General features: G+C 32.4%; 2 protein-coding genes and 1 long non-coding RNA gene across 3 annotated transcripts; 1 reads left to right on the top strand and 2 right to left on the bottom strand.

The window, feature by feature from the left end:
* Positions 1-3,828: 3,828 nt before the first annotated feature.
* Positions 3,829-4,739, bottom strand: LOC128279381 (uncharacterized). Its single transcript, XR_008269436.1, has 2 exons — positions 4,540-4,739; positions 3,829-4,453 (listed from the first exon to the last, which is right to left on the bottom strand). It is a non-coding gene; the product is annotated as an uncharacterized LOC128279381 (long non-coding RNA).
* Positions 4,740-10,400: 5,661 nt separating this feature from the next.
* On the bottom strand, positions 10,401-12,105 carry LOC108461412 (uncharacterized). The gene is made up of 3 exons (XM_017761259.2): positions 11,064-12,105; positions 10,887-10,958; positions 10,401-10,797 (listed from the first exon to the last, which is right to left on the bottom strand). Exons 1-3 carry the CDS (start codon positions 11,859-11,861, stop codon positions 10,792-10,794), a joined length of 876 nt encoding a protein of 291 aa, XP_017616748.1. The 5' UTR covers positions 11,862-12,105; the 3' UTR covers positions 10,401-10,791.
* A 7,717-nt stretch (positions 12,106-19,822) lies between these two features.
* Positions 19,823-22,914, top strand: LOC108461823 (uncharacterized). Its single transcript, XM_017761773.2, has 9 exons — positions 19,823-20,381; positions 20,471-20,572; positions 20,769-20,999; positions 21,140-21,198; positions 21,300-21,397; positions 21,512-21,624; positions 21,752-21,814; positions 21,990-22,066; positions 22,604-22,914. Exons 1-9 carry the CDS (start codon positions 20,052-20,054, stop codon positions 22,614-22,616), a joined length of 1,086 nt encoding a protein of 361 aa, XP_017617262.1. The 5' UTR covers positions 19,823-20,051; the 3' UTR covers positions 22,617-22,914.
* The last annotated feature ends 411 nt before the right edge of the window (positions 22,915-23,325 follow it).

The following is a 23,325-nucleotide window of genomic DNA, read 5'->3' on the forward strand; positions in this document are numbered from 1 at the left end:
GATGGATTTGTCTTATTCTTACCAGATTCACAGCCTCGTAATTTGCTGTACCGGGCTAAACATTTACTGTCAGAAAATGGCAATACCAGTCATTACAACTTGAAGCTTATGTTTCTGGTATATTCTCTGTGGAACATGTTAGATGAAGTCAACTGCCATAAGAAACAATTCCCATTGATTTTTTCTTCAAAAATCTGTCCAACTCTCCTAATAATTTAGTTATTGAAAATGAGTCGCATACACTAAAGGGCAAAGTTACGATAAAAGACGGTAAATAATTCAATTCAATTATTTATACAAAAACGGATTCATTTGAAGCTTCATTTTTATATATGCATTAGTGAAAAGAGGAAGCCGGAAGTATGGAGCACTGAACGTAACAACTAGAATATGATTGAAAATAAAGTTAAAAAAGTTTAGCAATTAATACGAATAATGAAATAGATGCCATTTTATCACTTGTCTTCCTCCTCCTGCAACTTTTCCCACACCCAGACTACTGCTTCCTCAATTGGGTTGGAGCTTGGAAGGAACATGCCACTTCTATAAATGATATGATCATATCTGCTCCGCCCACTATCACTTATTTTTATCCAAAGTTTATGTTTGACATGAAAATTAAATCACAGTTATTGATGATATTTGCTACTAGGTACATGTCTACAAGATAAAACTAACAATGCTTAGAAACAAAGCCAATAATGTAACGCCCTAACCCGTATCTGTTGCCGAAATAGAGTTACAGAGCATTTCCGAAATTTACAAATCAAATAACAGACATTTCATGTCTTCTAGCATTCATATCAGAAACCAATCAAAATCAATTATATTGTCCCTTATAAAAGCCCTCGAAGCTCAAAATATACATTAGAAACAAGTCGGGACTTGATCGGGTACTCAAAAAATTTTTCAGAAAACATCAAAATTTTTCTGAGGTGCAGGGGACGCAAGCCCGTGTCTCAGGCCGTGTGGGCTTACGAAATAGGGGCACACAACCGTGTCCCAACTTGTGTCCAAACTTGTGAGCTCTCTGACTTGGGTCACACGGCCAAGCCACACGCCCATGTGTTAAGTCGTCTGAACAATTTGAGCATACTGACTTGAGTCACACGGCCAAGCCACACGCCCGTGTGCTAGGCTATGTGAGCATTCTGTTTTGTGCAAATTCAGGAGACATGGGACACACGGCCATGTCATCTAGTCGTGTGTCACACACGGTTGAGACACACGCCCGTGTCTCTACCCATGTGGACGAAAATATGCCATTTTACAAGCTAAATTTTTCACCCAATTTTGTGTCAACCTACAATCAACATTATACATATCAACAAGCCAAACTTAGGCATCCAAAACAAGCCAAAATAAGTGGCTAAACTGAACAAATTACATATAGACCACATTAAACAAAATACCTATACATTCCATTATAACCAAAATCAAAACATTTGAAAGCACCGATAGAACCGATGGATAGTGTGATATAACTCCTACAAGCTTCCAACCCAATCGAGTTTCTAATAATCTAAAAAGTAAAGGAAAACAACTACGTAAACAATGAATGCTTAGTAAACTCGTATAAACTTTAATCATATCAATCAAATTCATTATGAAATTTACACTTACCAAGAATAAACATTTACTGATACCACACGATTCAAGAAACCATATTCAACAACTCACAAAATGAGTAAATCCATAGCATCACTTATATATATTATCCCAAGTATAGTGGAGTTTTAAACAATTTTATATTCTTCCAAATTTCTCTATTCTCATTTGTATTTCTTTACTTATCACGCCTATTCCATATGCATAACACACAAGTCATAAGCATATCATACCACCATAGCAACAAGCTAGTGCATGCAAACACAGCCCTTTTAAATTAATCACATGATAAGTCATTTCATAAGAAATTGTATAACTTAAAACTTACCACTCTTTCATGAGTATAAGTATATTTTCATTTGAGCACTTACCATTTCAATGCATCTTATAATTAAACATATTGTCATTCAACCAACAGCTTGGCACTTGCCTAAGCATCAAACAACAACACTTGTTAGCGTACTTGAACATATTTCATATAATTTCAACATCGTTAACCTTATAATCTCAATATGTCACACTTGAGTTTATTACTCGTCTCAACTTACATAATTTTCATGTATCAACATATCAAAATATTGATATATATATATATATACACATATCATGATACATATCATTCTCTTACCATTTCTTCATATACATATATCATCCAAGAAAACTACCAATATTTTACCATTCGAAGAACAACTTAAGGATTTGAGTTCATCGACTCGAAAGCTGAACAGAAACTCATAAGAGCTAAACAGAAACTCATAAGAGTTGAACAGAAGCTCGTAAGAGCCTAACAGAAACTCATAAGAGTTGAATAGAAGCTCGTAAGAGCTAAACAGAAACTCATAAGAGTTGAACAGAAGCTCGTAAGTGTTGAACAAAAATTCGTATGAGTTAAACAAAAGCTCATAAGAGCTAAATAGAAAGTAAAACACGAGAGTTTGCAATAAATGCTGAACCCTGGTTTACTTGGGTAATTTGTCAATATCTTCCTCCAATGCCGTCAATGCGTCAAATCACGATTGTACTCAAATCCCGCGTTCAATCCAAACTGAGTATTAAATTCGATAATATTTTTCCAACAATAATTCAATTCCAATAATAGAACACACACATATATATATTACCAATCACCAATTAACATTCACTTTAATCAAAATTATACAGAATACAGTTCATACGAACTTACCTGGATAAATTGTAGAAATACCAAGATTTAGGGACATTTTAAAATTTTTTCATTTTCCTCGATTTTCCACTCGACCTTGATATAAATTAATAATTTCATTCAATATATTAATTTAGACAATAAAACAATTCATTTAATGCAATTTTAGTCTTTTGATATTTTTACAAAATTACTCCTAAAATTTTACTTTTATTCAATTTAATCCATGAGCCCAAAACATGCAAATTAACCATTTTTATTGCAAATCCATGCTAGCTGAATATTCATGGCATTCATTATAGCCCGTTTGCCAATAATTTCATGACAAATCCTTGTATTTTTACTAACTTAACAAATTAATTCTTAATCAAAAATTCATCAAAATCACTTAACAAAATACTTTTAAATAACAACTAATATCTCAAATTTATCATTTAGCATAAAAAATCATATAGATTCATCAATAGAAACATCCAAAATCTTTAACAAAATCAAAAACTAAAGTAAGATTAAATTAGAGTTAATTACAACAATCTCAAAAACATAAAAATTATAAAAAAAAGCAAAATTGAACTCATATAAGGCAAAAATATTAAAAACATGCTTGAGCTCTCTCCTTGTGTTTTTAACAGAAAATTGGAGAAGAAAAACCTAGAACCTTTTAAATTTCAATTTGTCTTATTTAATTTCAATATAATTACAATATTGCCATTATTTCTTTTATTTTATTATTTTTATTCATATGCCGCCTCATCCATTAATTTAGGCATATTTATCATTTAAGTCTCTCCTTATTTATTAATCAAACCATTTAGTCATATTATTATTATAATTAACAAGTTTTACACCTTTTTCAATTTAATTCTTTTTAATTAATTAACGGTCTAAACGTTAAAATTTTCAACAAAACTTTAATACTACCTTAATGACACTCCATAAATATTTATAAAAATATTTACAACTCAGTTTATAGAAATGATGTCACGATACCTCATTTTTAAAATCACTTGAATTAAGATTTTATCACTCGAACCTAATAATTCATTATAAGACATAAATTATTAATTCAAAAAAAAATTTAAACCATATTTGACTAGTAAATATTAAATAATAAAATTTACGAGTTTATTCGCCGAATTTAATCCCCTCGAATCACTATTTCTAACACCACTAAAAATCGAGCTATTACAAACAATATATATTATATTATATATATGATAATTGATAACAATACTTGCCGTGCCGACCACCATTTACTACAAACATCGTTTGGAATGGCAACTTTCCCCACCACAAATTTCTTTCATTTACAACCAACATACAGCAGTAAAAAGTTGAAACCTGGACCACTTTTTCAAGTGGGAAATACATGACCTAAGCTTCATATTTTACTACCCACTCTTCTTCCCATCATTGCCTAAAAGAAAAGCAGCCGCAGCAGCGGCATCCAAGTATTCACTGCACTACAGAGACCAGATATATACCAGAATGTAGCACTGTTAGTTGCATCAGATCGCATCTACATATAGTAAGCATGCCAGGTAGTCCAAGATAGTCGGTCCTTTGCTGGGAACCAGCCAGGATGCTACCAAACAGCAGGGAGCAGTTTGGTGTTTGATCCACATCTACAATGCTAACAATTACCCCTTTCTGTTAGTCTGCCAACACATAATCTGCTGGAAACTGAAAATTTGACACTAAGTGGAATAAACACAATATAAATCTTACCCACCAAAATAGAAAGCAGGAACCAGAACCGAGCATGATACCTGCCATGTTGTCATCAAAACGCATGTGCTCGTGAAAAATTTTCAAGAAGGTGAGAACAATGGAGGTAATGCCATTCAGTTAGGCTCAAGCTTTAAACAGCACAACTCAGCATTTTTCAATGGAACACTGAAGAAATTAAAACACAGTAGAAAAAACATGAATTCTACAGCACTTAATGATCTTCCTTTCATATGAGCTGAGCATCTAACCTGAAACAGCTTTGCATTCAATGTTCCCAGCCAGATGCATGTATAAGTCATGGTTCACCAGAGATTTCCAGTAGAAATATCAAAATAACAGATCAAACCAAACCATCATTTATCTGAGAAAAAACACATCCTAACAAATTTAAGGCCCATGCTCTGCTAGAATATGTGTGCATGCGCGCGTGTGCTCGTGCAAGTTTTGCTGGCTTGAGAAGGAACTAACAGCAGGTACAGCTGGCAACCACACAGCAAATCAGATAAATTTAAATAATAAAAATAAAACCTCATTATATGCCCAATTAATATGTGTGCTATAGTAGGATTAGCATTCATAGAGTTTCCAAAGTGAAGCTTGTCATGAGGTGACCAAAAGCAGTTTTTTCTTTAGATGGAAACATAAACACCAGATACACATGTAAGGCATTGAGGTCAATCACAGAAGTCTAACCAAACTCTTTAGTCTCGGACACTAATATTTTCCATGAAATTCCAAGCCTAAGCAGTCATTCACATCTTGCAATTACACACAAACAAATTTCCCACATCTCAAATAGGCAATTAAAGAATGCCAATATTTTCACAAGAGCATCAGGCCGATTATTTGGCTTGTGGGCTACCATACAGACAAGAAGGTGTGCCTTCTTGAGCTGATCAGAAACACACATCTGAGAAAAAACAGTAAAACTTCCAAGTAGGGGAGGTAAACAAGTAAACTAATTGAGCTTGACATGTTTCTAAGATCTGGTCAATAGTGATAATAGGATCACTTTTACTTTTCAGAAATGCAATTTCAAAGCAAGAGCTAAACTCAGTGATAAAATATTTTAAGTCACGCAATGCAAAGCTTCAATGACAAGCAAGTCATGCTGATCGATCAATTGTATCAAGAAATAAGGGTGAGACATCTAGCTCACAATCTCTTCAACAAAAATGGTGCACAAGAAAAAGAACTTTTTCTTTTATAGTTCATTTAACAATTGAACTTCATCTCAAGCCAATCATAAGCCAGTGAATTAACCTTTTTCCATCATGTAAGTTTGCTTTCAACAGCATGTAAGAATATAAAGATACAATGCATGCAAGCCGATAGAAGGGCATTATAGTCAACGTTTCAGCCTATCCATTGGCACAAACGGCCACTGACACGTGTTCACTCGCACTAAAGATAAAACAGAAAGAACAAGCAAAACTACTTTCACTTTTCACAGGCACGCATCTTGCCTTCAATGGCCACTAGCATGTGTTTAACACTAGCGCTATCTAGAGATAAAACCAGAGAACAAACAGAACTACTTACTTTTACTAGATAACCACAGTTTCCTCAATAAATTGAAGCCAGTAAACTAACTGTTTTTGCTTCAACAAAAGTACATTTAAGAAGAAAGAAGGAAATGGAGATTCCAATGTTGCAAATGAATCATAACCATAGATTCCTACCATATATGATTCCATATACTCTCATCAAGCAATCTGTATTCTTAACATAACAGACAGTAGCTTGAGCATGGTCACGTGCTCATAAGTACTTAGTCCATCAATTACTATCACATGATCGGAACTACTCAAACTGTTAATTGCTAACACGTGCTCAATACTCGATCATTAATTTCAAAAAACTGCTCAGAACTACTCAATCCATTAATTACTAACATGTGCTCAGAGCTACACAATCAGTTGATTAGAAGCACGTGTTCATATCTACTTAATCGGTCAATAACTAACGAAGCTCAAAACTACCCTCCAATAATTACTAACACGTTTCACCAATCAATCGTCAGTGAACTAGTACAGTTTATCTGAGCGGTGCATATGGAAAGAACAAAATGAGAAAGAAACACATGCACGACAAACAAGAGTATGCATCCCGAACTTTCTGGATCAGTAAACAGTTATTATGCTCTAACATTTAACCAGTTCCATGAGCAACTAACAAGTACTGATAGTTCAAGGATAGTAGCTCAAGCATGGTCATGTGCTCATAACTACTTAATCCATCAATTACTACCACGTGATCTGAACTACTCAAACTGTTAATTGCTAACACGTGATCAGTACTTGACCATTAATTTCTAAAAGGTGCTTGGAACTACTCAATCCGTTACTTAATAACAGCGCTCAGAGCTACATAATCAGTTGACTACAAGCACGTGTTCATACCTACTTAATCGTTTGATTACCAACATGTGGTCATATCTACTTAATCGATCAATGACTAACAAAGCTCATAACTACTATCCAATAATTACTAACACGTTTCTCCAATCAATCAACAGTCAGATAACTAGTACTCTGAGCGGTGCAAATTGGAAAGAAACAAAATGAGAAAGAAACACGTGCACATCAAAAACAAGTATTCATCCCGAGCTGTCTGGATCTGTAAACACTTATAATGCTTTAACATTTAACCAGTTCCAATAATTACTAACAAGTTTCACCAATCAATCAACTGTCAGTGAACTAGTAAAGTTTATCTGAGCAGTGCATATGGAAAGAACAAAATGAGAAAGAAACACATGCACGACAAACAAAAGCATGCATCCCGAACTTTCCGGATCAGTAAACAGTTATTATGCTTTAACATTTAACCAGTTCCATGAGAAACTATAACAAGTACTGATAGTCCAAGGATAGTAGCTCAAGCGTGGTCACGTGCTCATAACTACTTAATCCATCAATTACTACCACGTGATGTTAATTGCTAACACATGCTCAGTACTTAACAGTTAATTTCTAAAAGGCACTTGGAACTACTCAATCCGTTACTTAATAACAACGCTCAGAGCTGCACAATCAGTTGATTACAAGCACATGCTCATATCTACTTAATCGGTTGATTACCAACACGTGGTCATATCTACTTAATCGATCAATGACTAACAAAGCTCATAACTACTATCCAATAGTTACTAACACGTTTCTCCAATCAATCAACTGTCAGATAACTAGTACTCTGAGCGGTGCATATTGGAAAGAACAAAATGAGAAAGAAACACGTGCACATCAAAAACAAGTATTCATCCCGAGCTTTCTGGATCTGTAAACACTTATAATGCTTTAACATTTAACCAGTTCCAATAATTACTAACAAGTTTCACCAATCAATCAACTGTCAGTGAACTAGTACAGTTTATCTGAGCAGTGCATATGGAAAGAACAAAATGAGAAAGAGACACATGCACGACAAACAAAAGCATGCATCCCGAACTTTCCGGATCGGTAAACAGTCATTATGCTTTAACATTTAACCAGTTCCATGAGCAACTATAACAACTACTGATAGTCCAAGGATAGTAGCTCAAGCATGGTCACATGCTCATAACTACTTAATCCGTCAATTACTACCACGTGATGTTAATTGCTAACACGTGCTCAGTACTTAACCGTTAATTTCTAAAAGGCGCTTGGAACTACTCAATCCGTTACTTAATAACAGCGCTCAGAGCTACATAATCAGTTGACTACAAGCACGTGTTCATACCTACTTAATCGTTTGATTACCAACACGTGGTCATATCTACTTAATCGATCAATGACTAACAAAGCTCATAACTACTATCCAATAATTACTAACACGTTTCTCCAATCAATCAACAGTCAGATAACTAGTACTCTGAGCGGTGCATATTGGAAAGAACAAAATGAGAAAAAAACACGTGCACATGAAAAACAATTATTCATCCCGAGCTTTCAGGATCTGTAAACATTTATAATGCTTTAACATTTAACCAGTTCCAATAATTACTAACAAGTTTCACCAATCAATCAACTGTCAGTGAACTAGTACAGTTTATCTGAGCAGTGCATATGGAAAGAACAAAATGAGAAAGAAACACATGCACGACAAACAAAAGCATGCATCCCGAACTTTCCGGATCAGTAAACAGTTATTATGCTTTAACATTTAACCAGTTCCATGAGCAACTATAACAAGTAGTGATAGTCCAAGGATAGTAGCTCAAGCGTTGTCACTTGCTCATAACTACTTAATCCATCAATTACTACCACGTGATGTTAATTGCTAACACGTGCTCTGTACTTAACCATTAATTTCTAAAAGGCGCTTGGAACTACTCAATCCATTACTTAATAACAGCACTCAGAGCTACACAATCAGTTGATTACAAGCACATGTTCATATCTACTTAATCGGTTGATTACCAACACGTGGTCATATCTACTTAATCGATCAATGACTAACAAAGCTCATAACTACTATCCAATAATTACTAACACGTTTCTCCAATCAATCAACTGTCAGATAACTAGTACTCTGAGCGGTGCATATTGGAAAGAACAAAATGAGAAAGAAACACGTGCACATCAAAAACAAGTATTCATCCCGAGCTTTCTGGATCTGTAAACACTTATAATGCTTTAACGTTTAACCAGTTCCAATAATTACTAACAAGTTTCACCAATCAATCAACTGTCAGTGAACTAGTACAGTTTATCTGAGCAGTGCATATGGAAAGAACAAAATGAGAAAGAAACAAATGCACGACAACCAAAAGCATGCATCCCGAACTTTCCGGATCAGTAAACAGTTATTATGCTTTAACGTTTAACCAGTTCCATGAGCAACTATAACAAGTACTGATAGTCCAAAGATGGTAGCTCAAGCATGGTCACGTGCTCATAACTACTTAATCCATCAATTACTACCACGTGATGTTAATTGCTAACACATGCTCAGTACTTAACCGTTAATTTCTAAAAGGCGCTTGGAACTACTCAATCCGTTACTTAATAACAGCGCTCAGAGCTACACAATCAGTTGATTACAAGCACGTGTTCATATCTACTTAATCGGTTGATTACCAACACGTGGTCATATCTACTTAATCGATCAATGACTAACAAAGCTCATAACTACTATCCAATAATTACTAACACGTTTCTCCAATCAATCAACTGTCAGATAACTAGTACTTTGAGCGGTGCATATTGGAAAGAACAAAATAAGAAAGAAACACGTGCACATCAAAAACAAGTATTCATCCCGAGCTTTCTGGATCTGTAAACACTTATAATGCTTTAACATTTAACCAGTTCCAATAATTACTAACAAGTTTCACCAATCAATCAACTGTCAGTGAACTAGTACAGTTTATCTGAGCAGTGCATATGGAAAGAACAAAATGAGAAAGAGACACATGCACGACAAACAAAAGCATGCATCCCGAACTTTCCGGATCGGTAAACAGTCATTATGCTTTAACATTTAACCAGTTCCATGAGCAACTATAACAACTACTGATAGTCCAAGGATAGTAGCTCAAGCATGGTCACATGCTCATAACTACTTAATCCGTCAATTACTACCACGTGATGTTAATTGCTAACACGTGCTCAGTACTTAACCGTTAATTTCTAAAAGGCGCTTGGAACTACTCAATCCGTTACTTAATAACATGCGCTCGGAGCTACACAATCAGTTGATTACAAGCACGTGTTCATATCTACTTAATCGGTTGATTACCAACACGTGGTCATATCTACTTAATCGATCAATGACTAACAAAGCTCATAACTACTATCCAATAATTACTAACACGTCTCTCCAATCAATCAACTGTCAGATAACTAGTAATCTGAGCGGTGCATATTGGAAAGAACAAAATGAGAAAGAAACACATGCACATCAAAAACAAGTATTCATCCCGAACTTTCTGGATCTGTAAACACTTATAATGCTTTAACATTTAACCAGTTCCATAAACAGCTAACAAGTACTGATAGTCTAAGGATCTAAACGATCTACCGGAAAAAACGGTTTCCTTTTACATAATCTGACAAAAGGTTAAAACCCTATTATGAGTCTGATAAGTCATATTTACAATCTGTAGCTATTCATAACAAGATTCATAATATACTGTCTCCAGCCATCCCAGTAACCTCTTCTTGGATTAGACAAAGAGGCAAAAGAACAAGATACATTTGTTACCCTTTCATCTCTACAAGCTCAATCTACAACTGCAAAAAAAGGTGTTTAGCAGTCACTCTTATCCCCACCCTCCAGAAGCACTGGTTTTAGCAGCACTCCATCTAACCCTGCAATCACAAAAATCAAACCTTAACCCGGAATCAGTTAAGCACGTAATTAAAAAGATTAAACATTTTGAATAGCCAAACCATCAGACCTTTAGAGGAGGCTCGGGGACTCTGTAGCTATCAGGCGTTATGGAAGATAACCACAATCCAGGAAACACGCACTGTACAGGATTCAAAAAATAGAAAAGAAAAGAATACGAATTTAGAAAAGAAAAAGAAAATCCATAATTCAGAAGATAAGATAATGAAGCAAATCAAAAGCTTACATCAAGTTGTTTCTGAACATTCTTGGCTCGCTTTTTTGGCCTTCTAGAAGCCTTTGAACCGGTCATAGCAAAGATATCCTCATCAATTTCTTCCCTAGTAAGCGAAATTGAGAACTTCTGTTTTTTTGCCTTCTTCTCAGCTGGTTTGGACTCGGTTACATTCCTAGACCGACTCGACTCTGGCCTCTGAGTTTTGTTGTCGTGAGCCGAAGTCACCATCTTCGGCGCACCTCCATTTTGATTCCGAGGCTTTGATATCGGCTTCCTAGGCCTCAGATTCCACGTCTTGGGAACAAACTCCTCAACGTCTTCCACATTCAAGTTCTGATCTCCTACGTCTACGACCTCCTCAACAGGTTTCTGATTCTTCGTTCGCAAACGTATGTAGATCTTCGATCTACCTTCCGGTGGAGCAACTTTCTTCCCCAAGCTGTCACTATCAACCAGAGAATCAGGACCGTTGATAACTTTCTTCTCCGATTTTCCAGTCTTATGATCAAGAGAAGAACCAGAAGAAGCTCCGTTATTGAAAGGAGGTTCCCGCACTGTATTCCCCTTCCGGTTATTGTCGGAGTCGGTATCGGTATCGCTGCGCTGAGGAGATTTCTGAGAGGAATCAGCGAGCTTTCGAAGGCGTTGATTGTTACTGTGGTTCATGGCCCATTTGAGGTCATGTAATTGAAAGTTATGAAGAGGCTGAGATTTCAAGGTCGAAGAAGAAGCCATCACCACACCTTCGGTTTCGGTTACGGTTTCGTTCGAGTTATTTCTCGTTTCTGAGATTGAATGAAAGACCATTGATTGATAAAACAGAGAAAAAAGGAATTCTCCGTCCTTTATCGGACTGAGAAGAAATGAAACGCTACAAAAAGAAAAAAGGGAAATTTGAGAGAAGAGAGAGAAATAGAGAAATGGAGGACAAAGTGAAAGAGTGTTGTTTGAGGCTTTTATTGTGAAGAAAGGAGAAGGAAGAAGGAAGAAGAAAAAGGGCAGTTACGATACTCTCCAACTACAAACAAAACAATGGAAGAAAACAAAGATTTATTTTCTTTTGGTTTTCCGGTTTTATCCTTTAGTGTTTTTCTTATTACCTTTTATGTGTGAAACCGGTTGAGTCGAGTGTGGTCTGTTCTGTCGTTGGCCCACAATTTAGACGCTAATATTTTTTAATTTGTTTGAGCTTTTTTTTAACATTTATATCTGTTAAAAATGTAATGTGTCTTAACATTTGTATTTTTAATTATATTTCATTTTAAATCTTTAAATTATCTCTTCCGATCCATCGGGTGAGTATATTATTGTTCACAAAGTAAATTATATTATTTTGATTATATATTTATACCGTTTACATATAAATAAAAATAAATATACATAATGAAATTTAAACTTAAAATACCATTTACTATTTTATTTTTATATCATGCTCAGTATCATATTTTAATTATTATTTAAAATTACATTTATTATTTTTTATTTACTTAGGTTTTTAATTAAAATATTTTAAAATTTTATCAAATAATATCTAAAAGTTATAAAATAAAGTCTATTTTAATAAAATAAATCCAAAATTAAAGACCCTAAATAAATATAAAAATGACACAAATTAAATTAAATCGAATAGAATTAATACAAACAAATTAAACCAAACTAAACTTACCCACACATCACATATGTTTCTCGATTTTAAAAATAAAAATAAAAACACGATATATTTTCAAAATTCAAATGAAAATTTCGCTCAATTCACGTTCTCTAGTAATCAAATTAACTAGTACTCCAACAATCAATATTTTCTAGTTATTTAAATTTGATTTAAAAAATTATATTTTCTAGTTATTTAAATTTGATTAAAAGAATTTTAATTAAATTATGTTAATGTAAAATCAAGTTATTCTAATATTTCGATGCTTATATTAAATAAATTGACAGCTTATTAAAGTTTTTTAATTAAAATTTAAAAATTAAGTTAAATTCGGGCACAAATATAAATAACTGAATTTATATTTTTATTAAATCAACAAATTATATCTGAGTATGAATATAAATAATTAGCTCCTTATTTCTATATATAAAACTGAGGAGAATTTTTTTTTATTTTTCACTAAATTATTAAATCTACATTTAAAAATAATTATAATATTTAATTTAAAATTATTAATATAATAAAATAGAAGTTGAGATAATTATATATTAATTTTAAAAAGAGTTATTACTTGAATAAAAAGTTGTGACAATTATAATTATAATTTATCTTAAAAAAATTTTACCTTAAAAAAAAGTCCTCTACATTGATACCTAAAGTAAAACTATATTTTATGTTGAATTTGCTAAAAACACTTTAAATATTATTTAAAAAATATTATTATAATATTTAAATTATTTAATATAATTAAAATGAGGAGAAATGAATGTAAAATATAATAAAAATAGATCTGGAAAATTTTAGAAAAAACAAAATGGTTAGAAAAGGTTACAAACTTCGATGGTATCATAAATATATTTGGCATGTTTACACAAATGATAATTATTGTGATTATTTATTGAGAATCTGGCTTTAAATTTTAGCTTTATTTGGACTATTATTTTTAGCATCCTACTCAGCATTCATAAATATAATTTTCAATGTCAGATAACTCAACTTTACCACTCATGTGAATAACAATAAATATTCCAGATATTGAATAATAATAATGTAAATTTTAATTTGCTTGCCATACTTTATATTTTATTTTTAAAATCGTCAAAAATTGAAAGATTTTCCAAAGAAAAAAGAAAAAGGTGTTGGTGGTGAAGAAAAAAAAACCCAAAGGGGCTTTTAAATAGAAGCTAAACCATAGAAAATCCCGGGTGTACCTACTCAATATTTGCATAATAATGTTTTGCATGAAGCACACGTGTCCTCTTTTAAGATTCTTTGAACAGATTTTGACACAACCCACAATCTTTTCCGAAAATCAGCAAATATAACATTTTAATTCTTATTTTAAAATGTAAAAAAAGGAAAATTTCAGTTTATTTTTGTAAATTCCACCAGTATTATTTTAAGCAATGTTTTTAGATTTTGTCTGATAATCAAATAAATTTGTTCCTCAAAATAATACAAATAATTAACTTAACAATCCAACTAATCATAGTTGGTTACAGATCTACACACATTGATAATTTCAAAATTCTTGACACCTTAATTTTACTATTGAAATTAAATCTTTAAATTTTAAAACAAACACAAATACAATTTGATATTAATATTAATATAAAATTTAATTTTATTATTATATTTTTTGAACATATTTATGCCTTGAATTTTTAAAATTAGGATCAAATTGAGATTATTTATAAATTTTAATTTTTTTAAATTTTGACTAAATTGATATAATATATACAAATTGAGGGCTAAATTTATTATTATCTTAATTTTTAATTGACACGTCACTTGCCGTTTGTAATTTTAACAAGAATAACTAAAATAGTCAAATTATGTAATATGAATGCTTTTTTTTTGGGTGCTTGGAATGAATTGTTTTATAATTAAATAATTTACCCTAAAAAAACTCCACATGACATCTTGGTATGTTGCTCTTTCTTCATCAATTTAAAATGATTAATCAGCATATTTAAAAAGAAACATGATTAATTAACATCTTTTAATATTTGTAGTTTGAAATTTTATTTATTTATTTCAAAATTAAATATAAGCTAAAATGTTTATTATAATAAAAATAATAATTTAATTTTAAATTTATAATCGATGGTGGACCTCTATCCTAAAATGTATTGATTTTTTTTTTAAATTCAAAGTTGTTGAGGCGGATTGACTCCTTCGAATTTTGAAAGAAGTTTTCGAAGCGTCGTTAGTTAAATAATCGACGTTGTCCTCAACAACTAAAGGTATTATCCCTATGTCGCATCATAAAAGCTATATATGCCTTAGTTGGTGGTTTGAATCCTAGCACGCACATTCACCATGATTGTAATTGTGCACAACACTAAAGTTTCTCTATTGGGCTATTGTTGATCATATTTCCACTAAATGAGGCGTCCTCCTCCATGAACTGTTCACGACTCTCCACAGAGATTGAGGACAAAATCCCAAGTGGTACCATGGTTGCAAGGTAAATACTACATATGCCTTGATTGATGGTTTGAATCTTCGCACGCACGTTCTCCATTACTAACACTTTTATTTGGAGCTCTTGCAGGCCGTATCTCTACCAATCCAGGCGCCCCCTTCTATGAATCATACAACGGATCTCCACAAAGGTTGTGGACAAAACTTCGGCACAATAACAAACAATTGATTGTTGAGGGCTACATTGGCTACCTGACGGATAACACTTTAAAGACCTTTATCGGAGGAGTTAATCCCTCTTAAGATATCAAATTGAATATTGAAGCCAAATTTAAGTACCAAATAGTATATTAATTCTTTTTGTTATACTTAAATTTAAAATTTTTAAAATTTATATTTTATTTTGACATAAATTAATCATTTTATTTTTATTTTATTATTAATTAGTTTAAATAGGTAATAAAGTTAACCATTTGATTTTAAAATGTTGAAGTGATTTTTTAAATCTCTCTATGCTCATTACGTTGAAATGATATTTTTAATGTTAAAAGTATGTTTTAAAAAATTTTGTGTCAACATTTGAATAGAATATTCAAATGAATTAATTATTTAGATTAATTAATGATAATTATAAAATAAAAATTATATTATATTAAATTAATATAATATAGTAAAGGCTTAATGGTATCATAAGTTCTTAATATATTTTGAAAAAATCAATGGTAAACTACACCTAAAGTTACCGAATGAAAGTTTTCGATTGGTGCAGGTGATGCGAATAAAAAAAGGCTATACAACAATTATTTTAACAATTTAATGACTTAAATGAAAACTTTTGAATATCTCAATGACCATTTTGTAATTTTCTAAAATTAAATGACCAAAATATAAACTTAATAATAATTTAATAAAATTGAGTATAATTTACCTAAAATTCAATTAAGCACCCTAATATATACGTATCAATATATGGTAACAAATCAATTGATATATAAGGTAAAATATTATTTTGTATGGTAAAATATAGATATATACGGTAACATATCAATTTATACGGTAATATAAATTTTGATTTCATAAAATATATATAGAAACATATTAACTTTAATTTGCACTAAATACATGGGGTCAAATATATATGGTAATATTTATTGCAAATTTAATATATTCTACATATACTTTTCCATGTATATGATAATATATTTTGGCTTCAAAAATATATATGGAATCATTTCTCAAAAAAATATATGGAAATATATTAATTTTAATATATAAAAACATATATGGTAATTGGCAAGTTATTTGTTAAAGTTAAAATGCTTGTTCGAAATAAAAGATTCGGAAAAAAATTTAAAAAAAAAATTGTGTTTGGAGAAAAATATTAAGTCCACTCAAATATATCTTGAGCTTGGCCTTCATTCGTGGTCAGAGCCTCATTGATTTCACATTTTTATAATATGTTTTTTATTTTTGAGATAAATACTAAAACTATACATGAACTATAGTTTAATGTACAAATGTATGCATAAACTTTGATTTTGTGCAATTTTATACATAAATTTTTATTTGATCTAATTCTTGTAAATTATTAACACAATTATTGATATAACATTATTTTATGATTATATATTGCATACGTAAATAATTATATTATCCAATATAAAAATAAATTGATGTATTTATTTCTTTAAATGTGTATGATTAAATCAAAATTAAAGTTTCAAATATATATTTGAACAACAATTAGAGTTTCAAGTGTATAATTGTACCAAATTAAAGTTCATGTATACAATTGCACATTAAATCAAAGTTCATGTACAATTTTGAGATTTATCCCTTTATTTTTTTAGTATAGGCTTAATCCACAAATTGGTCCCTAAAGTATACTCATTTTTCTACTTTGGTACTTAAATTTTTTTTGTCCTAATTTGATACCTAAAGTATCAATTTCTTCTATTTTTGTCCATTTTGTAACGACTATTAAAAAATTAGGCAACTTTGGTCAATGGAAAAGAGCCACGTGGCATGTTTTGTCCAATGAAAAATGTCACGTGACAATTAGGTTAATTTAAAACAATAACATTAAATTTAAACTTAAAAAAATATAAAAATATAATATTAAATATTTAAATATTAAAAAATAATTTTAACTTTGACTGATTGTTGATTACCTGTAGACTGGCATTGACCGAGTCTTAACTGATCATTGACAGACCACGTGGCACTATTAGAACACTGTACGTGTCTTTTGTAAAATTATATATATATATATATATATATATATTATTGATTCCTAATTTTTATTTTTTGATACAATGTTTAAAATTACTTATAGCCCTCCTCAACTCTTAAATAAAGGATATTACGTTTCAACGCACTTAAACCCATACTCTCCTGCACTGGCAACAATGTCGATGCCAATTGAATTAAGACTCAATTGGCATTATTTTGAATTTTTAAAATTAATAATTATATATTTTAGAATTCTATAAAAAAATTATTTTAAACTTTTTTAAAAGTTATACATATAATATATGATTATTTATATTTTTAACCAATATAGTATATATAATATTTAAAAAAAAAACATGTAACATGTTCTAATAATGCCGTGTCGCCAGTCAATGTTGGTCAATGGTCGATCAAGGCACTCAATAATCAGTCAACATGAACTAATGCTCGACCAATGATTGATCAATGCTGATCAATTATTAGTCAATGCCGGTCAACATCATGTCAACACTGGTCAATAGTCGGTCAAAGTCAAAAGTGTTTATTAACAGAGAATGACAATGATCCGTTTATTCGAAACACAATTACAATTTCGGTCTAGAGTTTATTGCTATAAATATCACAAATCAAGTCGGTTTCAAAAGTTTTTTTTTCATTGTGCAAGAAAACCGTTTTCAAACCATATTTTTTCCAACACCATCGTGGTGTAAACTATCAATGACACATTCACATGCTTGATATCGAGATTGACTAATAATTCGGATGAGATACATTGTTGAATTCTCAGATCAGAATATGGTGTTTGTTCAAGTTATAGTATGAAATAATAAAGTTTATTATTTAGTTAATATTAATTTTGAAATCCTTACATAAATATTATATAATTAAAAATTTTAAAAAACTAATCTAGGCTTCCGATCGTTGGCCTAACAGTAACTGGATATCTTTGAGCTCTTCTAGTAGTCCCACATAACTCGGGCTATGGTTCCCCCTATTCAAATAATATTTTTTTTTTCAAAAATCGGCCTAATTAAATAATATTATGATAATTATATTATAGAATTAATTTTACTCTATTATGAGTGAGAAAGTATAATGATAGTCAGCTTGGGGACGTAAAAATGGTAGTCTAAACCATGCCCATGACTGCAAAAAGAGTAAACAACCACCAATTTTAATTTTTTATGGTTGTGCCGCCAGACACATCTCTCGGTACAATGTTGCTAACACAACTGACCCCAAACTAAGTAGATCCACTTCTTTTAAGTCGATGAGTTGTAGCAGACACCTTAAATGTACAAGAGTTCGAGATTTATTAGGCATTAGAACACCTCCAATTAACCTCAGGATTTAAGCTTGGGTGTGTCGTTCTCTTTCAAGGGGACTCGAACTCTCATGGAGATTTTGGAAATTTTCTTCCAACCATTTCATCTTTACCGACTGCCGAAAAACTTGTTTGACACCTTACCTAACAGTTGCTCTCAAATGCCACTCCAATCGTCAACAAACACTAATCTCGTAACGACTAGCCTATCCACCGATAAATCAAGCTGTAATTGTACATCCTCGAGTGTGATTGTACACCCATCGTATGTAAAATGAAAAGTGAGTGACTCGAGTCTCTATCTTTCCACCAATACTTTGATAAGTGTGGGGTCCAATTTACACCCTTGAACATACAAGGCACGTGTAAGAATCTTACATCTTCCAAATAGGGTTCAATCATATGTGATGGCCTCGAAAATAGATTGTGTATATGTCTCTAAAATCCGAGCTTCGGCCTGATTATAAAAAAAAAATCTTTTTAACAACTTAATAATAAACTTAAATAAAATTATAAAAGTTAGAAATATTTTCTTACCTTTTGCAACTGGAATGCGAAGATGTGGTTGTCATCGAAATGAAAAAGAGTATTTATCATTCCCAAAATTAAGTTAACACAAATAAAAATCGAAAAACAGAATCAAATCAAGACGAACTTGAGAGAATTTAAATTTAAATTTTATAATTAAAATATTTAGAGACTTAAAAATTTTGAAAAAATTAGATTTGAATGAAAAAAATGAGGAAAAGATTTGGGTTTATATAAAAATAAAACTAGCTGCTTTTTTATGACAGATAAAAATTCGACTATTGAAAAGATTATTGTTGGGTGAAAATACGTCCAACTCTTTTTTCAAAATCGATCTATTCCATTAAATATATAAATCATTTTAATCTTACATTTTTTTTTTTTGCTAATTTAGCCGTCAAACACTTTTATTAAATAGTAATAGCAAGAATATTAAAAAAAAATGAACAATATTAAACCATTGACACGTGGCGTAAAGCCAATTATGACAACAAGCCAAAAATTTCAAAATGTAAGTAAAAATCTAGCTATAATATACACGAATGAGACATATTAGATTTCAAAAAAGAAGTCATATATGCATTATTTTTATTTTTATTTAAGAAGAAGAAGAAGAAAGAGAGTGAAATTAGGTGAAAGATTTGTGTTGCGGGTTGTGGCTCGGTGCTCGTGACTTGTTGTGATCCGAGTCTGAAGTTCCAAATGCCCTTTTAGCGGGGTATATATGTAAATCCACACTCTGAAACGATTAAAGCCCTTGACTTCCAAGCTTCTTACGGATTCGTTCTTTTCTCTTTTTCCATTTTCTTGCTCTGGTTTTGCCGAACCAACGGCGATGGCTCAGCCTGGTGAATTCCCTGTAAACCCCCCAATGCGACCCGCCTCCCAAATCGATGTTCAACCTCTCACCGCTGTCCAATCCCAGCCTATTCCCCCAAAAGACCTTTTATCCACTGCCAAGCGCCGTCGCGACGAAGATGACCCCACGGCCGCCTACGATACAGGCGAATCGGCTCCCAAACGACAGGCCAAAGCCCAGGACGTCATTTTCCGAATCGTTGTTCCTTCGAGGCAGATCGGTAAAGTCATCGGCAAAGGAGGTCATAGAATCCAAAAGATTCGTGAAGACACCAAGGCCACCATCAAGATTGCCGATGCAATCGTCGTAAGTTTAGGAATATCATGAATTTTGTTGTATTTCCTTTTCTCATTTAATTATTCCTTTACCCATACTTTTGTATTTGTTAATGTCAGCGACATGAAGAACGTGTCATCATTATAAGCTCTAAAGATTGTGAGAACATGGTTTCTGATGCGGAAAATGCACTTCAACAAATAGCTACCTTAATCCTAAAGGTAACCCTTTTTTTCTCTATAATCTCTCAGTCATTTATTTTATTGCCAGTTTAACTTTGGTGATAACTGATAAACAAAGATGATGAATTTCAAGACACAATTACACGCAAATTTTTGTTTTATTGTTAATTCTTCATCGGGTTTATTGTTGTTTTTTGAACTGTGGATGTTTTGCTTGGATTGTATTTCTTAATAGGAAGATGATGGTAGTGCGGAGGCAGCAAAGGTAGGTGCTGTCAGTGCGGGACATGTTGCTGCAAATACAATAAGACTTTTGATTGCTGGGTCGCAAGCAGGCGGCTTAATTGGGATGTCCGGTCAAAACATTGAGAAACTGAGGACTTCCTCAGGAGCCTCAATCACAATTCTTGCTCCAAACCAGCTGCCATTGTGTGCATCGGCTCATGAATCTGATCGAGTTGTTCAGGTTAGATTTTACATGGTTGAAGCTTAATGAGATAAGCTTGCAAATTTTATTTTTTAAAATATTTGAATCCTATCTTTATATTGCTATACTGTTTGTTTGTTCTGATGGCTGGTTTATGATTGAATTCTTATTGGCAACAGATATCAGGCGATGTTCCTGCTGTATTGAAGGCTCTGGCTGAGATTGGTTATCAACTCAGGTATAAGTTGAGTTCTGCTTGAGTTTAGTTCCTAAATACGATGAACTAGTTATCATGCTTGAAGATGAAATATTCAAAACTTTTGTTGGATCCTTGTTCAGGGAAAACCCACCACGTCAAGTGATTTCCATTAGTCCAGCATATAATTTTAACTTGCTTCGCCCAACCCTTCCACAGCCATTTGTGGACCCAACTTCAGGTTATTCAATATTTTACGTTACTTATTTTTAGCTTTCAACCGCTACATTATGTGGCTATCAAGTTTTAATATTTTCTTATAACCACATCATCTTTAGGACAACCACTCTTGCAGCTGATTATGTAACTTTCGAGATGGTGGTTTCGGAGACATATATTGGTGGATTGATTGGAAGATGTGGCTCCAATATTTCAAGGATCAGAATCGAGTCTGGAGCAACCATAAAGGTAGGTAGATGGCTTGTTCTAACTTTCTCTGTGGATTCAATCTTTAGTTATTCTTGGTCAAGTATCCATGTTTACGAATTAGGAGTGACTTTCTTGAGTTCTAAATACATTAGTTCTACTGTTGCAGGTTTATGGCGGGAAAGGAGAGCAAAATGTGAGGCATATTCAGTTCAGTGGTAGTTCTCAGCAGGTAATTTTTTTTATAAAGGCTGGAAGATTTGGCATTTTTTACCCCAAAGATTTGTTGAGATATGCGGAGGTTGTTGACATACTAAGATTGCATGTTAAAACCAGAATAAAAGCTCTGCTCAGCTGGATTTGTTTGTCATGTTTCTCATCTTGTTTTAATTATGGATGTCCCTTAGGTTGCCTTAGCAAAGCAGAGGGTTGATGAATGCATATATTCTCAGATGATTCAACAAGCTGGTACTCAGCCACCAGGGTAATTTTTCCTACTATATTTGTCTTTCCATCTTGTCATTTGGTTGGGAATATATTTAACAATTAACACAAAGAAACACTCTTACATGATAATCATTAAAACTCTGTTTCTATATGTCATTGTTTACAGATTTAGTTTACTGTATCCATGCACACTTATGAAACTTGGGCATGTATAATGAGCACATTAGTGCTCAAAACTGAGTTTTAGGCTTTTAGCACCAAAGTGGTACAATATTGCCTGATAATCCATTAAACACCAAGTATTTCATCTCAACATGTGTTTAAGTAGAGTCTGTATTTGAGGAAGTTGCTTATCATGGTATCATGTTCATTATAGGTATAATCTATGGTCTTTACTATCTGTACTATCGATACATTATCTTATTCGTCGTTATGTTTGACTATTAGATGTTCCTTTGATGACAAAATCTTATGATGTAAAAGTTTTAAAGATTGTGCAATTTGTGTCTGCTTGTTTAGATACATATCCAAAGGTTTTCTGGTTCTTCGCTAAGCTAACACATATATCTCTCAGTTTGCAGATGTAATGAAGGTGCAACTGAATATCTTTGGGATCATTAACAGTTGAAGGCTAGTATTGTCTCAATGTTGTTTCACCTTCTGACCTTGTAGCTAAGATTGCAAAGTCATTAAATATTGGGTGGCTTTTGTTTCTCCATGGATGAACAAGTGATTTGCCAGATTGTAATTTGCTGTTTTTCACATATAGAGCAGGCTTGTATTCTACTAATTATTGAAACTAGAAGCGGTGGTGGATGAAGGTTGAAAGATCATAACATCGAAATTGACATAACATGATTAGAAAGTCGGAATGGTTCATCATAACTGCTTTGGTTGTCAATATTTTTGCTTCAAAATTTATCTATTCCCTCTTCCTTTTGAACACAATAGTTTTGGATTCATATAATATATATACATATAGGTACGAGCCTTTGTGTGAAGTGTTTAGTATAATTATTCTTTTTAGTGGTTCATTCCATTGCTATCTCTTGCAACTGTTTGGAGGCTGCTGCTGTAAATTAGTCATGCTGCCGATAGACCCAAAGAACCCTTAGATCCATTGGATTCACGGCCACCTCATAGTCTCAAGCCATCAGTGTGCTGTGAAAAGCCTTTAAATTCTTCCTTTCACGGACAATAACAAAAAAAGTCTCTTTTCAAGCCGCATCCAGAAAAGAGCAAATGAAAATTACGTTTTCAAAAGATCAAACTGTTGCCACGTCTCGGACATGCCTC

This window comes from Gossypium arboreum, chromosome 8 (genome assembly GCF_025698485.1).
Source record: "Gossypium arboreum isolate Shixiya-1 chromosome 8, ASM2569848v2, whole genome shotgun sequence".
Lineage (NCBI taxonomy): Eukaryota > Viridiplantae > Streptophyta > Magnoliopsida > Malvales > Malvaceae > Gossypium > Gossypium arboreum.